At 44.5% G+C, this 12,795-nt stretch overlaps 1 protein-coding gene across 5 annotated transcripts in view; it reads left to right on the forward strand.

The window, feature by feature from the left end:
- LIPH (lipase H) overlaps window positions 1-12,795 on the forward strand; it is a 38,247-nt gene that overhangs the window by 23,169 nt on the left and 2,283 nt on the right. For 3 of the 5 annotated variants that reach the window (XM_056819872.1, XM_007486199.3, XM_007486201.2), the window contains exons 6-9: window positions 1,573-1,740; window positions 7,041-7,136; window positions 9,954-10,065; window positions 12,355-12,528. In XM_056819872.1, the coding sequence (XP_056675850.1) occupies window positions 1,573-1,740; window positions 7,041-7,136; window positions 9,954-10,065; window positions 12,355-12,528 (550 nt within the window). The remainder of the gene's footprint in view (window positions 1-1,572; window positions 1,741-7,040; window positions 7,137-9,953; window positions 10,066-12,354; window positions 12,529-12,795) is intronic. The other 2 variants (XM_056819873.1, XM_007486200.3) reach the window with 1 other exon arrangement.

Below are 12,795 nucleotides of genomic sequence, written 5' to 3' on the forward strand. Positions count from 1 at the left end.
TCTAGAGTTCCGTCTCTACCTTCAGTGTTTGGCCTGTAGAAGGCTTCTAATGAATGCCTTTTTATTCCTTTACTCATCCACTAATTAGTCCCTGATGGTTGATTAATTGACATTGCTGTTTCCCAGTAAAATTTTGCCACAGATCTATATGGCGATTCTGGTCCCCAGGGTAGTTTCCCCCAAGCCTAGGCAAAGCTCCCATCAGTGAAATTCCCCTTTAAGTCAGCTTTTTTTGGATGAACAATTCATTGGGGAGGTGTGGCCAGAGACCCCAGGCCCCAGGATCTGCTAGAGATAGAGCCCTCCGGACGCTACAGGGTCACTCACGGCTGGAGGAAATAGAATTCACCAACATGGGGAAGAGCTCACCCAAGGTCTAAATTGGAGAGGAGGACGTGGGCCAATGTCTGGCCGCTCCCTACTTTAATTAGTCTGCTAAGTTTGTGCTCAGTCCTGTTGCCATGCTGAAGTATTATCTCCACTCTCTGACTTCTGGCATTTTATGGCAAATCACCAGTCATCCCATCCTGATCAAGACTCTAGCTCAGTGAAGGGAGAGCCAGGCCTAGAGACAAGAGATCCTGGGTTCAAATTGGGTCTCAGACACTTCCCAGCTGTGTGACCCTGGGCAAGTCACTTGACCCCCATTGCCTAGCGATGACCACTCTTCTGCCTTAGAACCAATACCCAATATTGATTCCAAGAAGGAAGGTGAGGATTTAAAATAGAAATAAAAAAAACAAAGACTCTAGCTCAGTCCATTGGAAAGACAGCAGGACAAAGCGAATGGGATGCTGGACTGAGTCAGGAAGACCTGGGTTCAAATCCTACCTCAGACAATTACTAGCTGCTTGAGTCTGAGTTGATCTCTCTGTCCCTCAGTTTTCTCATCTGTAAAATGAGGGGTTTGAACTTGATAGCTGCCAAAGTCTTCCTATCCAGCCATATTTCTTCTTCTTTTTAACTCTTACCTTCTCTCTTAGAATTGATATCAAGGGGGCAGCTGGGTGGCTCAGTGGATCGAGAGCCAGGCCTAGAGACGGGAGGTCCTGGGTTCAAATCTGGCCTTAGACACTTCCCAGCTGTGTGACCCTGGGCAAGTCACTTGACCCCCATTGCCCAGCCCTTACTGCTCTTCTGCCTTGGAACCAATACACAGTATTGACTCCAAGAATGAAGGTGAGGGGTTAAAAAAAAAAAAGAATTGATATCGAGTATTGATTCCATGTCAGAAGAATGGCAAAGGTTAGGCAAGTGGAGTTAAGGGACTTGCCTGGGGTCATCTGAGGCCAGATTTGAACACAGGTCCTCCTGACTCCAGGCCTTGTGCTCTGTGCACTGTGCCACCCCGCTGCCTCTTGCCCTCCTTCTGCTATGAATTCATATTTGGTTCCCTTGGATAGAGTGAAACGCTGTACCACTCATCCCCTCCTCAGCTCCTTTCTTTGCCATGAGACAGAGAGGTTTTAAGTCATCTGCAGAAGAGGGTGTGTCCTGTTACACGTGTGCCACTGCCTGTAGAGCGAATGCCCAGATTGGAATGTCATCTTAACCTCTTGTTTTATAATGAAGGATTACAGTATTTCAAATGTGACCACCAGAGATCTGTCCTCCTGTACCTGTCTTCCCTGAGAAAAGACTGTGACATCACTGCCTACCCTTGTAAATCATACAGAGATTACCTGAATGGCAAATGCATCAGCTGCGGAGATAACCAACTGATACCATGTCCACTCCTGGGTAAGCACTAACTAGGATGGTTCTCTCTTGTTGCATTAGTGTTGAAAGTCTGAACGCCCATTTTCCTTTCCTAAAGGGTACCTTGAACAAGGCTTAGAAAACGTATGCAAAGGACAAATAGCCTAGTTCCTGGTTGCAGGAGTGATGGGTACCCGGTTGCTATGGCAACTGGGACTGTTGAATTCTCCAGTATGAGAAAGTCTCCTGAGCTGTTTTAACACCTGGAAGAGTCAGCTAAGAGGTCTTGGAGCCATGGTTGCTTCCTGGAGGAGTTGAGAGAATTTCAGTGTGAATTATTCTCCTCAACTCAGGTTAAATCAAACAATGATTTTTGAGAATTTGAAGATTGATGATGGAGGTACCTGGATGTATGTAGGTGTTGATGCCTTTTACTCTAAGTGAGGCATCAGAGAACCTTAGCTCAGAAAGGGGGTGTGACGTGCCTACAGTGACACGGTCGGTATTCTGAGACTATGGAGGCACTGGGTGCAGAGTGCTGGGGTTCCATCGTTGAGAGGGATAGAGATAGGGATAGAGATGGCAAAGCAAGGGTCAGATGGAGAGGCCAACTGGTCCCCATGAACTCCATCGATCGTGACAAAAAGAAAGACTTTTATAGAGAGTAGAATTCCAAGCATTACATCATTATTGGGGGGGGGGTGTTATTTTCCCACTGTGACAAGGAAATCACTTTAAAAGACTAATATATATTAATTTAAGGTCGCCAAGGAATTCAGCTATGTAATTCCTAAATGAAAACTCAAGTCAGCCGTCAGTCTTTTATAGAGTTTAATTACAAACAGGAGGAAGAAAGGAATTAGAGATAGAGAGAGAGAGAGAGAGAGAGAGAGAGAGAGAAAGGGGAGAGAAGGGAATAGGGCTTAAATACCCCCTCTGCTTAGGCTGGGCCAAAAGGCCCAAGCCCTTAGATAGCTGGGGCAAAGAAAGGAGATCAGTCCCTATTACTCACGTGACCAAAATGGAGAAACAGTCTCAGAGGCCCCCACCTCCAGCTTCCTTCAGAGAAAGCTTCTCAGAGCACCTCTCCAACCACTCAGAGCCAAAACTCTCCAACCACCCTTCAGTCCTCAGACCCCTCTATCTTTAAGGAAACCATCCAAGTTCCCTCCCCTCAGTTCTCACACCTACCAATCACTGTCCATCATTTTCCCTGTGCCAATGGTGGCTCTAGCTTAACCCAGGACCGCCCAGAGGTCTGTGGCTTTGCACATGTCTGTTGGAGGTCATATTCTCAATAATTAAATCTTGATCTTTTGCTACAGCCCTTCCTAAATCCTGTTACCCTGAGTAGGGTAGAGATTGGAATAATTAAATTTTGATCTATGTTGCAGCCCTTCCTCAATCCTGTTAGGACTGAGTAGGGTGGAGATTGATTCCAAGTATCTCCATTGTATCAATTCTAAAATCAATCATGACTCAAAGAAATTCCTGTTCTATGCTTAAGCATAGGTCAAAATCCTTTCCATTGTTCAGCAAAAGGTTTCTGTCCTAAAGTAATCTTAAGAAAGGAGGAGGAGGAAACTCTCATGCCAATGGGGTTCCCATTCCAATAGCCAAGACCCACTATCAATAGGAAATTTTTCAAGTATGAAATTTCCCAATGGTGAAATTTCCAACATTTATAAGTCTAAGAAATTTTAAGGTTTACACCACAGAATATGTTTATGGATTAACTTCACACACGAATGTTACCAGGGTTCCATTATGAATGTCAGCAAATTGAGAAAGGGTGACAGCTAATCTATTCTGCTTAACTTGGGGAAAGGAAGGCCTGATACTTCCAGTCGTGATATTACAAAGACTTCTTTGCTCTCCAGAATAAGGGAAGACCCAAGGTTTGATGATGACCATACTGGGGGAGGAATTCTTTCTTATCTGAGTTTCAGCCTAGAGTACAGCTTAGCTGGGAAGCTAAGCCTTACCAAGAATCTTAAACTTACAGGGATGTCTTTTCTGGCTGCTTTTCCTCAGTGGGTCTGATTTGTCCTAGGTACCTCCATATGAGGCCAGTGTGCTTTCCACTTTATCACACTGCCTCATAGAATTTTTATGATAATAGACAATTTGATTATAAAGATTAGTATGGTATGAGTTGACCCTTTGATATTCAACTGCCACCTACTTACTTTTTGCTTCTCAGAAGAGAGTGTGACCTCTCACAATCCATTCTTCCTATAACAGAGAAATGTTAGCAAAAAGAAAAAGGAAGGGTTAATAGAGTCATAGATTTAAAGCTGTGGAGGTGCTCAGGTCCAACTGAAACTGAAAACAGGTTAGATGATTTGTTGAGGGTCACATAGATAATAAGCATCTGAAGTGGGATTTGAACCCAGGTCTTCTTGACTTCTAGTTGAGAGCCTCAGCCACTTTATCAGATACAGTGAGGTCTAGATGAGCTTCCTGAAGTTGTCATATGTATTTCTATCTTCATTATTAAAAGTTATAAATATGGCTGATGGTCATTTCCGTGATGCAAAGTTAAATAATGCAACAATTTCAGGGCATTCCTTATTCACACTAATTGGGACCTGGCTATGATGCCAACTTGGAAAATGTGACTTTCCCCTGATAGGACTCCTGAGATATTTAATCCAAATCAGCTCAGCCTTTCTAGAAATACCCTCATCCCATTCTCCTTTCATGAGTGCCCAAGTGCTGAAGGGACAACTTGGATAGTAGTTGTCCCTTTGATTGGGGGATCCCAACAGGCTTCCGGAGACCTGAGAGAAAGAGGTCTTCTAGTGATGAAATTTCCAGATGATTCTGGAGTGTGAGGTTATTCCATGAAATGCTCTGAAAGAACATAACCCAAGACTGCCCAAAGAGAGGTGGGTCAACAGCCAGTTCTTTTTCTTGGGAATTCTTCATGACCCTTATAAGAATTCAAAATGTAAGTTTTTATACTATATGAAAGTTCTTAAGTAATATTGTGGTCGCCAATTTAAAAATATTACAGCTTAAGTCAAAATGACTTTTAGCAGCTTTACAAAGAGGTGGAAAGAGTGAAAGTGGAAAAATGTAGATAAGAGACAGATTCTAATAAGCCTACCAACCCTTCTTCTGAGAAGCCAGGCTCAGCACCAGCAGGGCTTCCCCAAGACTCTGTTTCCATGTGGATTTTCTTGGTAATCCTCAGCCAGAAGTCCTGGCAGTGTCTTCAGCCAGGGTTCTATCAATGTAGCCTCCCCCAAAGCCAAGGCAGGAATCTCCAGAACCAATCTCTCCAAAAGCTAGGAAGGCCAGCTACTCACCTAGCAAGCTGATGCAGGATCCAAGGAAAAAGTCTCCTCCACCAGTCCAGCTCACCAACACGGGGAGAATCCAAAGACACTCCAAAGGAGAAGTTCCTTGGACAGGAAGTTCAAGACTTTTTATAGTCCTTTTTCCATGAGACTTCCTGACCCTTCCCCACTTTACAGGAACCAATCACAGTCTTTCAATTTGCCTATCACTGCCAAGGGGCAGGGCAGTGGCCTCTGGAGTTGTCATCTATTCTAGCAAGTGACTTGTGAACTCTCATACTTAGTGACTGGTAAGGTACTAAGTAGGGTACTAAGTTTTGATTGATTCACTTAAAAGTTGCTGATTGATAGCCAAAGGGAGTTTGATTCACTCTTCATATCCTGCATAAGAATTTTAACTTCTTTGGGTCTCAGAGACCTATCTGTAAAATGGGCACGTTGAACTTGACACCTTCTGAAGTCCCTTCTGACTCTGATCAAATGATCCTATCATTTGTACCCATGTGTTGTAGTGGCAGAACTTTGTGTGCAGAGTCTGAGGAGCTGACTCTGAATTTTGCCTTTGCCAGTTCTGTCACTATGACTATGGGCTTTATCTCCCTACTTCCTTTTTTATAAAACAATCGGCTGTGACTAAACGTCCTTTTCTAAGGTCTTTTCTGGTTCTAAATTATGAGAAATAACATTGCTATGAGAAGAGATGAGGAAACACTCCTTAGCTAGTCTTTTTGGGCCTCCTTCTCTGCTTCTTGGGGACACTGCTCAGAAAAGTAAGTGCAGTGTCCCTTTCCCCACCTGTAGTCAGAGTAACACTTGGTGCCAAATAAATGTTGTTGTTATTGGGGCTTTTCAGTTGTGTCTGATTCTTCATGACTCCATCTTGGCAGAGATACTGGTGTGGTTTGCTATTTCCTTCTCCAGCTCATTTGAAAAATGAGGAAACTGAGGCAAATAGGGCTAAGTGACTTGTCCAGGATCAAACATCTAGTTAGTATCTGAGGTCAAATTTGAACTCAGGTCTTCCCAACTCCAGGTTAAATGCTTTAGCCACTGTTCACCTGCAGGGGGATGAGTCTTTTTAGCTGTGGACATTCTCAAGAACTTCCTCCCATATCATAGGTGTTTGATAAATGTTTATTGATTGATTGATTAAAAGACTTATTGAAGATGATGAAAAATGCCATCTGCTTTCTGAGAAAGAACTGTTGGAGTCTGAGAGAAGAGTGAAACATTCTATACTTCACCTTCTGTCTTCTTTTTGTTTTTGTTTGAGATCTCTTCCGCAAAATGGCCAATATAGAAAAATGATTACATATGTAAAATATATACCAAATTGCTCACCATCTCAGGGAGGAGGAAGGGATAGTAGGGAGTAAGAGAGGGAGAGTGAAAAAGACAGAGAGAATTTGGAACTAATTTTTTAAAGAAATATTTAAAAATTATTTTTACATGTAATTGAGGTAAAGTATTATTATTATTTAAACCCTTACCTTCCGTCTTAGAATTGATACTGTGTATTGATTCCAAGACAGAAGAGTGGTAAGGACTAGGCAATGGGGGTAAAGTGACTTGCCCAGGGTCACACAGCTAGGAAATGTCTGAGGCCACATTTGAACTTAGGACCTCCCGTCTCTAGGCTTAACTCTCAAACTACTGAGCTACAGCTGCCTCAAAAAAAAAAAAAAAAATATATATATATATATATATATATATTTTTAAGTGGCTAAGTATCTCAGTGGATAAAGAGCCAGGCAAGGAGTCAGGAGGTCCTAGGTTCAAATTTGACCTCAGATATTTTCTAGTTGTGTGACCCTGGGCAAGTCACTTCACTCCCATTGCCTAGCCCTTACCATTGCTTGGTATCAATTCTGAAACAAAGGGTAAGGGTTAAAAAAAAAAAAGACTACTGACCAAGCCATAGAGGGGTCTCAATCTGCTTCAGTGAAAGGAGAGCCATCACCACTGATTCATAAATCTCTAGGAAAGATTGGAGATATACAGTTAAGTTACATTCACTATTTCCCATTGTCTCCATAGGTTACTATGCTGATCGATGGAAAAACTACACCACACTAAAGGACCGTCCTGTGACAAAAGCTTTTTTTGATACAACTGATAAAAAGCCATTCTGCAGTGAGTGCCCAAAGTTATTTCTTTTTTCCCCTAAATCACCTTCAAAAAGCCTATTTGAGATGTAATTAGTTATCTAATGGGGGGTCATAACTAAGGCCAACCAGAGGACAGATTGACCACTGAGGACTTGGGATTGAGTCAATGGAAACTTGAGCCTCTGTCTCAGGCTTTGGGTTCTGCAGACTCCATGACAATCAACCCCTATAATAATTTAATTATTACACATTTAGTAAATGTCAGGCACCAGGTGCCAGAGATATAAGGACAAAAACAAAACCATCCCTGCCCTCAAGGAGCTTATATTCTATTAGGGAAAACCACATGGACATAGGAGAATGCATGAAATATATAGAGAGGGATTACAAAGCCATTCAAGGCACCGAGCCCTAGGGAGATTGGGAAAGGCCTCCTGGAGAAGGTGTTCCACCTTAACATTCTTTCCAGATGTCCTTGGGTGAATAATTTTACCCCATCATCTGGGCTTCAGATGACTCATGGAAAAAATACAGTGGTTGAATGAGAATAACCCAGCTAGACCCCTTCCAGTTCTAAATCTGTGATCCTATCATTCTCTAAGATGTCCCATGGTCCTGGCCCCAAACCCCAAGGCTCTGAACAGGGGGTCCCCAGGCTTCTGATAACATCAGCCCCCAAACTGCCTTCCTGGAACCAGGTCCCTGACAGCCCTGCCTTTAGCCCCACCTTTGCCTGCCTTTGTTACTCCCCAGATTCTATATTATAATTAATTAATAGGCTCCTCTCTCTGCTTCTTCTCTGCCCCTCACTGGAAGAAAACAATTGAGAGAAAATGGCCTCTCTGAATCACTGAAGCTGGTACATTCAGAGAGGAGCCACAAATGGGGACCTTAGTAGGCTGTCTCAGCCCTACCCTATCAGGATGCTCCACGGGGATAGGATTCGTCATATTAAAACACAAAGCTATGCTACCTCCATCTTGATGGTAAAAGAGGTCCCTCCCTGTGAGCAAACGCAGGAACCAAATTTTAAATCATTTTTATTGATCTGTTATGTTTTTCCAAAACAGATTTCTCCCTGCATCCATCCGGCTCTCCCATCCCAGAGAGTCATTTCATATCACAAAGAATATTATTGGAAGGTGGGGGAGGGGGGAAGGAAGAGGACGAAAAGGAAAAAATGAGTGAAACTGATCAGTATGTCAGAAGAGTCTGACAATCTATTCAGTGTTCCACACTTGTGCATCTCCCACCTCTGCAGAGGAGTGGGAGGAAGGGATTAGTCACAGATGATGAATCAGTATTCATCAGCTGTAGGGATGCCATGGGCAACTGCTGCTCTCGTGCTGCTGGAATACTATGGGAAAAAGGGCTCTGTGCATGAACAAAGACGAGAAAAGAATGGGAAGCGTGATAAATTGAGAGTTGAATCTATTCACCCATCTGTCCTCCAACCAAATATCCACCCATCCAGCAGGCTGGCGGGTTCAGATTTTTCTCAATTTTTGCAGTGCCACATTGGGGTGGAAGGTGATTCTACCTTCTCAAAGGCACAAATTATTCCTCACAAGCTGGATCTGGCAACAGACAGCATATCTGTCCCCTGAGAGCCAGCCAGAATGGGAGACCAGAGCATGACTTTGCCAGCCACTCATACTCATGAAGAATGCCTACTGAGGCACAGAGGGACTGAGCTCTAGTATTGATGAAGTCTGTAAAATGAGAAGACCGATGGTCTCTGAGGTCTCTTTCGGCTCTAGACTCATAAGCCTGGTATCTCTAAGTAAATCTGTGCAGATCGCTGTTCTAGGTGCTGGGGGGGGGGGGGGGCCATCAACAGCCCTTCACAATGTGGCTCCAGCCTATCTTTCCCATGTACATACCACTTATGTACTCCAGCCAAACTGGGCCACTTGCTATTTCCTTTATGTGACATCCCTCCCACCTGTGCTTTTGCACAGGCTAGGCTCCTTGCCGAGAAGGTTTTCCCAGGTTTTCCCTCCTCACCACATCTTGGAATCCTTGGATCCATTCAAGGCTTAGCTAAAACATTCAATTTGGTGGTTAGCACTCCTCCTCCCCCCAAGATGAGTTTGAATAGACTTTCTACTGACTTTTCTATGTGGTTTTCTTCCACTTCCCCGTAAGCTCTTTGAGGTCTAGGATTGTTTTATTTTAGTCTTTATATCTGCGGTGCCTAGCACAGTGCTGGGTACATAGTAGGCACTTAATAAATGCCTGTTGAATTGATCAAAGATTTGCCCTCTTCATGGCCTTCATGATGGAGAAGAATGGAATACACACCAATGCAATTCTGATGTGAAAGGTCTCTGCCTTTCGCCCTACAATTCTCAGACTCAGAGGGCATCAGACATAAAGCAGGCTTAATTTTCACAGTGAAGGAACACAGGAAAATCTCAGGCCCCAATCCAAATAGGGTCCAGAGATCCTGTCCGCTCTGTCTTTCTGTAAGATTTTTAGGCAGGGGTAAGGGTGGGGCAGCAGGGTAACTCAGTGTATTGAAAGCCAGGCCTAGAGATGGGAGGTCCTGGGTTCAAATCTATCCTCAGACACTTCCCAGCTGTGTGACCCTGGGCAAGTCACTTAGCCCCCATTGCCTAGCCCTGACCACTCTTCTGTCTTGGAATCAATACACAGTATCGATTTCAAGACGGAAGGTGAGGGTTAAAAAAAAAAAAGATTTTTAGGCAGGATCTAGAGAGTATGAGTGGAGGAAGGAAAAGTCACTAGGGAGATGAGGGCTTCCTTCCTCAGTCCTTGGAGCAAATAAAAAAAAATGAAGCTAGATTAATCTCTGACCACAGCCTCTGCCTCCTTGCAGTGTATCACTACTTCGTGGACATCCTTATTTGGAATAAGAACAGCCAAAAAGGTTACATTACGATTAAGTTAACAGACATGAATGGACATTCCACGGAGTCCACAATCAATCAGTAAGTTGTTGGGGTTAAGTTGGATGTTGTGGATCATTCTTTTTCTCGGGGGTTCACCAGTCACTTTTCCAGGCTCTTGGATGACCTGTCTTTAAAAGCCTAGATTGAAGAGCAGCTACATAGCACAGTAGAGAGTGTGCCAGGCCTGGAGATTGGAGGTCCAGAGTTCAAATCTGGCCTCTGCTGCTTCCCAGCTGTGTGATCCTGATTAAGACACTGAACCCCCATCGCTTACCATCCTTCTACCTTGAAAACAACACTCAGTATTGATTCTGAGACAGAAAGGAAGGCTTGTTTAGCCTTTACTGGTTAAGGTATTGGGTGCATCCTGACCCCACCTGGCCGTGGCTGCTGGCAGCCACGTCCAGGGAAATGAAGAGCCACTCCAGGGTTGCTTGTACTGGTGAGCTGTAGGGGAGTGGGGGGGGGGGGGTGTCACTGGGCTGGGAGAGGGGGTTGTGCCTCTGGGTGTGTGGAGGAAGTGCTTGGCTGGCCCGCTAAAGGATGAGGATGACAGTTTGTCAAGTTCATCTGTTGGGACCATTTTTACTCTCGATAAATGTCTGGAAGACTCTCCCCGGATTGCTGCTCTGTGCTGCTACTGCAGTGAAGGGGCGTGGGAGTGATCTGTCTGGCTGGGGAGCGGTGGGAGACAGCTGGCACAGGCTGGCTCTTCTCCCTCGCTCCAGCTTGCTCTCCATCGCCATTGGCCGCTGCAGAATCACATGGCACAGTAACCGGCTAGCTACTGTTGACGAAGTGGCAGACGCAGCTTGTTAGCGGAGAGGGTTGAGCTGGAGCAAGGAGACTTGGTCTTAGATGTCTCCGATGAGATGTTATGGATATTCCTCCATTGGGCTTGATGATCCGAGACCTCCTCTAGCTCGAAATCTCTTCTCCTAGAATTCCCTGCTCTTTGCTTGAATCACCAGAGCCTGTCAGTTGAGGTGGATCACTGTCACCTTCCATTTTTCTGTCCCACTTTTGTAGTAGCTGCTTGGATGGTAACCATACCTGTCTTTCATCCGGGCCAGGGTCTCGCTATGGAAGGAGCCTCAGAGTTGGAGTCAGAGACCTGGGTTCAAATCCTGACTTTGCCACTTACTATCCATGGCACCTTGAGCCATGACATTCCTTCTCTGCACCCCAGTTTAGCCAGAGGCTTAGACTCAATAACCCCCAAAGCCTCTTCCTCTTCCAGATTCAGAGTTCCGTGTCCAACTGTCAGGGTTTTTAGGCCCCTTTTCCTTCTCCCTTGCTCATCCCAGTACCTAACTTCCTGACTTTCCTTCTTTCTTTCTTATAACATTCTTTTAGTCTCTATTCCTTATTTTCTGCCATTTCTACCCTCTAGCCTTCCCTTTTCCTTCACACCGACAGAATCTTCTGACGGTGACAATTGCATATCAGGGAGGCCCTCTGAAACCTTTAAGAGCACAAAGGGTCACTGGACAGAATTACCATTCCCTTATGTTCCACCTCCCTCACCTGACCTCAGAGATGTGTCCCTTCGATTTTTTTTTAAATCCTTCTTTCTTGGAACCAATACTATTGGTTGCAAGAAGGAAGAGTGGTAAGGACTAGGCAATTGGGGTTAAGTGACTTGTCCAGGGTCACACAGCTCAGAAGTGTCTGAGGCAGCATTTGACTCCAGGCCTTCCCATTTCCAGGTCAGAAACTGCTATAGCAATTGTGTCTTTTAAATTTCTTCCAGATGTATTATTATGTCTTCTAACTCAATAAGTAAATTAATTTAGGTAGAATTGTCATTTTTATTAGATTGGCTTAGTCTACCTAGGAACAATTAATATTGTCTTAGTTATTTAGTTGGCCCTTACATTTCTTTCTTTAAAAAAACAAACCCTTAAAAAAAATAAAGAAAGAAAAACAAGAAAAGAAAAAAAAATAAATTTTCCCCAATTTGTTTCTTCCCTTTTAATCTTGGTTGTATTGGTTTCGTTTGTACAAAAACTTCTTAATATAATAAAAATTATTCATTAAAAAAAAACAAACAAACCCTTACTTTCGGTCTTAGAAAAGATATTGAGAACTGGCCAAGTGCCTGTGGCTGGGCAAGGTAGGGTGCTGGCCTCTGCACCCATGGGTGTGCATGTGGAGGTACACAGATAGGACACGTGTGTATGGGGGGGTGGTCAGGTCTGTGGAGATGTACAGGCAGGACACATATATGATGGAACATGTATGCAGCATACCTTCCTTGAGGTCAATTAATTTAAAGGAAAAATGTCTCTAAAAACGTCTCTCTGTGTCTCTGTGTCTCCCTCTTAGCGAGCCCACCACATTTCAGAAGTATCATCAAGTGAGCTTGCTCGCCAGGTTTGCTCAGGATCTTGACCAGGTGAAGAGCATCTCCTTGGTATTCTCTAGCGGGACTGTCCTGGGGCCCAAGAGCAAACTCAGGATCATCTGGATGAAGCTGAGACCCATCAACCGCCCGGAGAAGTAAGCAGGACAGTGCGTGGTGGCCCAGGGGTTTTCTGTGGGCATCAGAGTGGCCCAGGGACTCCTCCTCAGGGCTCTGCCAGCTCTGGGGGCCGGAGAGAGCTTCCACAAGGAAGGACTGAAAAACCTGGGGAAGCCCACTGGCCTCAGGAAGGAATCCCGCAGCTCCTGGTGCTCCTGGAGCTCGGAAATGGAACTAAGAACCATCCAGGGGGCTCAGCTCTGGGGTGTCCCCTGGTTTGTGATGAGGGTGCTGCTTACAGTTTA

The sequence above is a fragment of the Monodelphis domestica genome, chromosome 2, assembly GCF_027887165.1.
Source record: "Monodelphis domestica isolate mMonDom1 chromosome 2, mMonDom1.pri, whole genome shotgun sequence".
NCBI lineage: Eukaryota > Metazoa > Chordata > Mammalia > Didelphimorphia > Didelphidae > Monodelphis > Monodelphis domestica.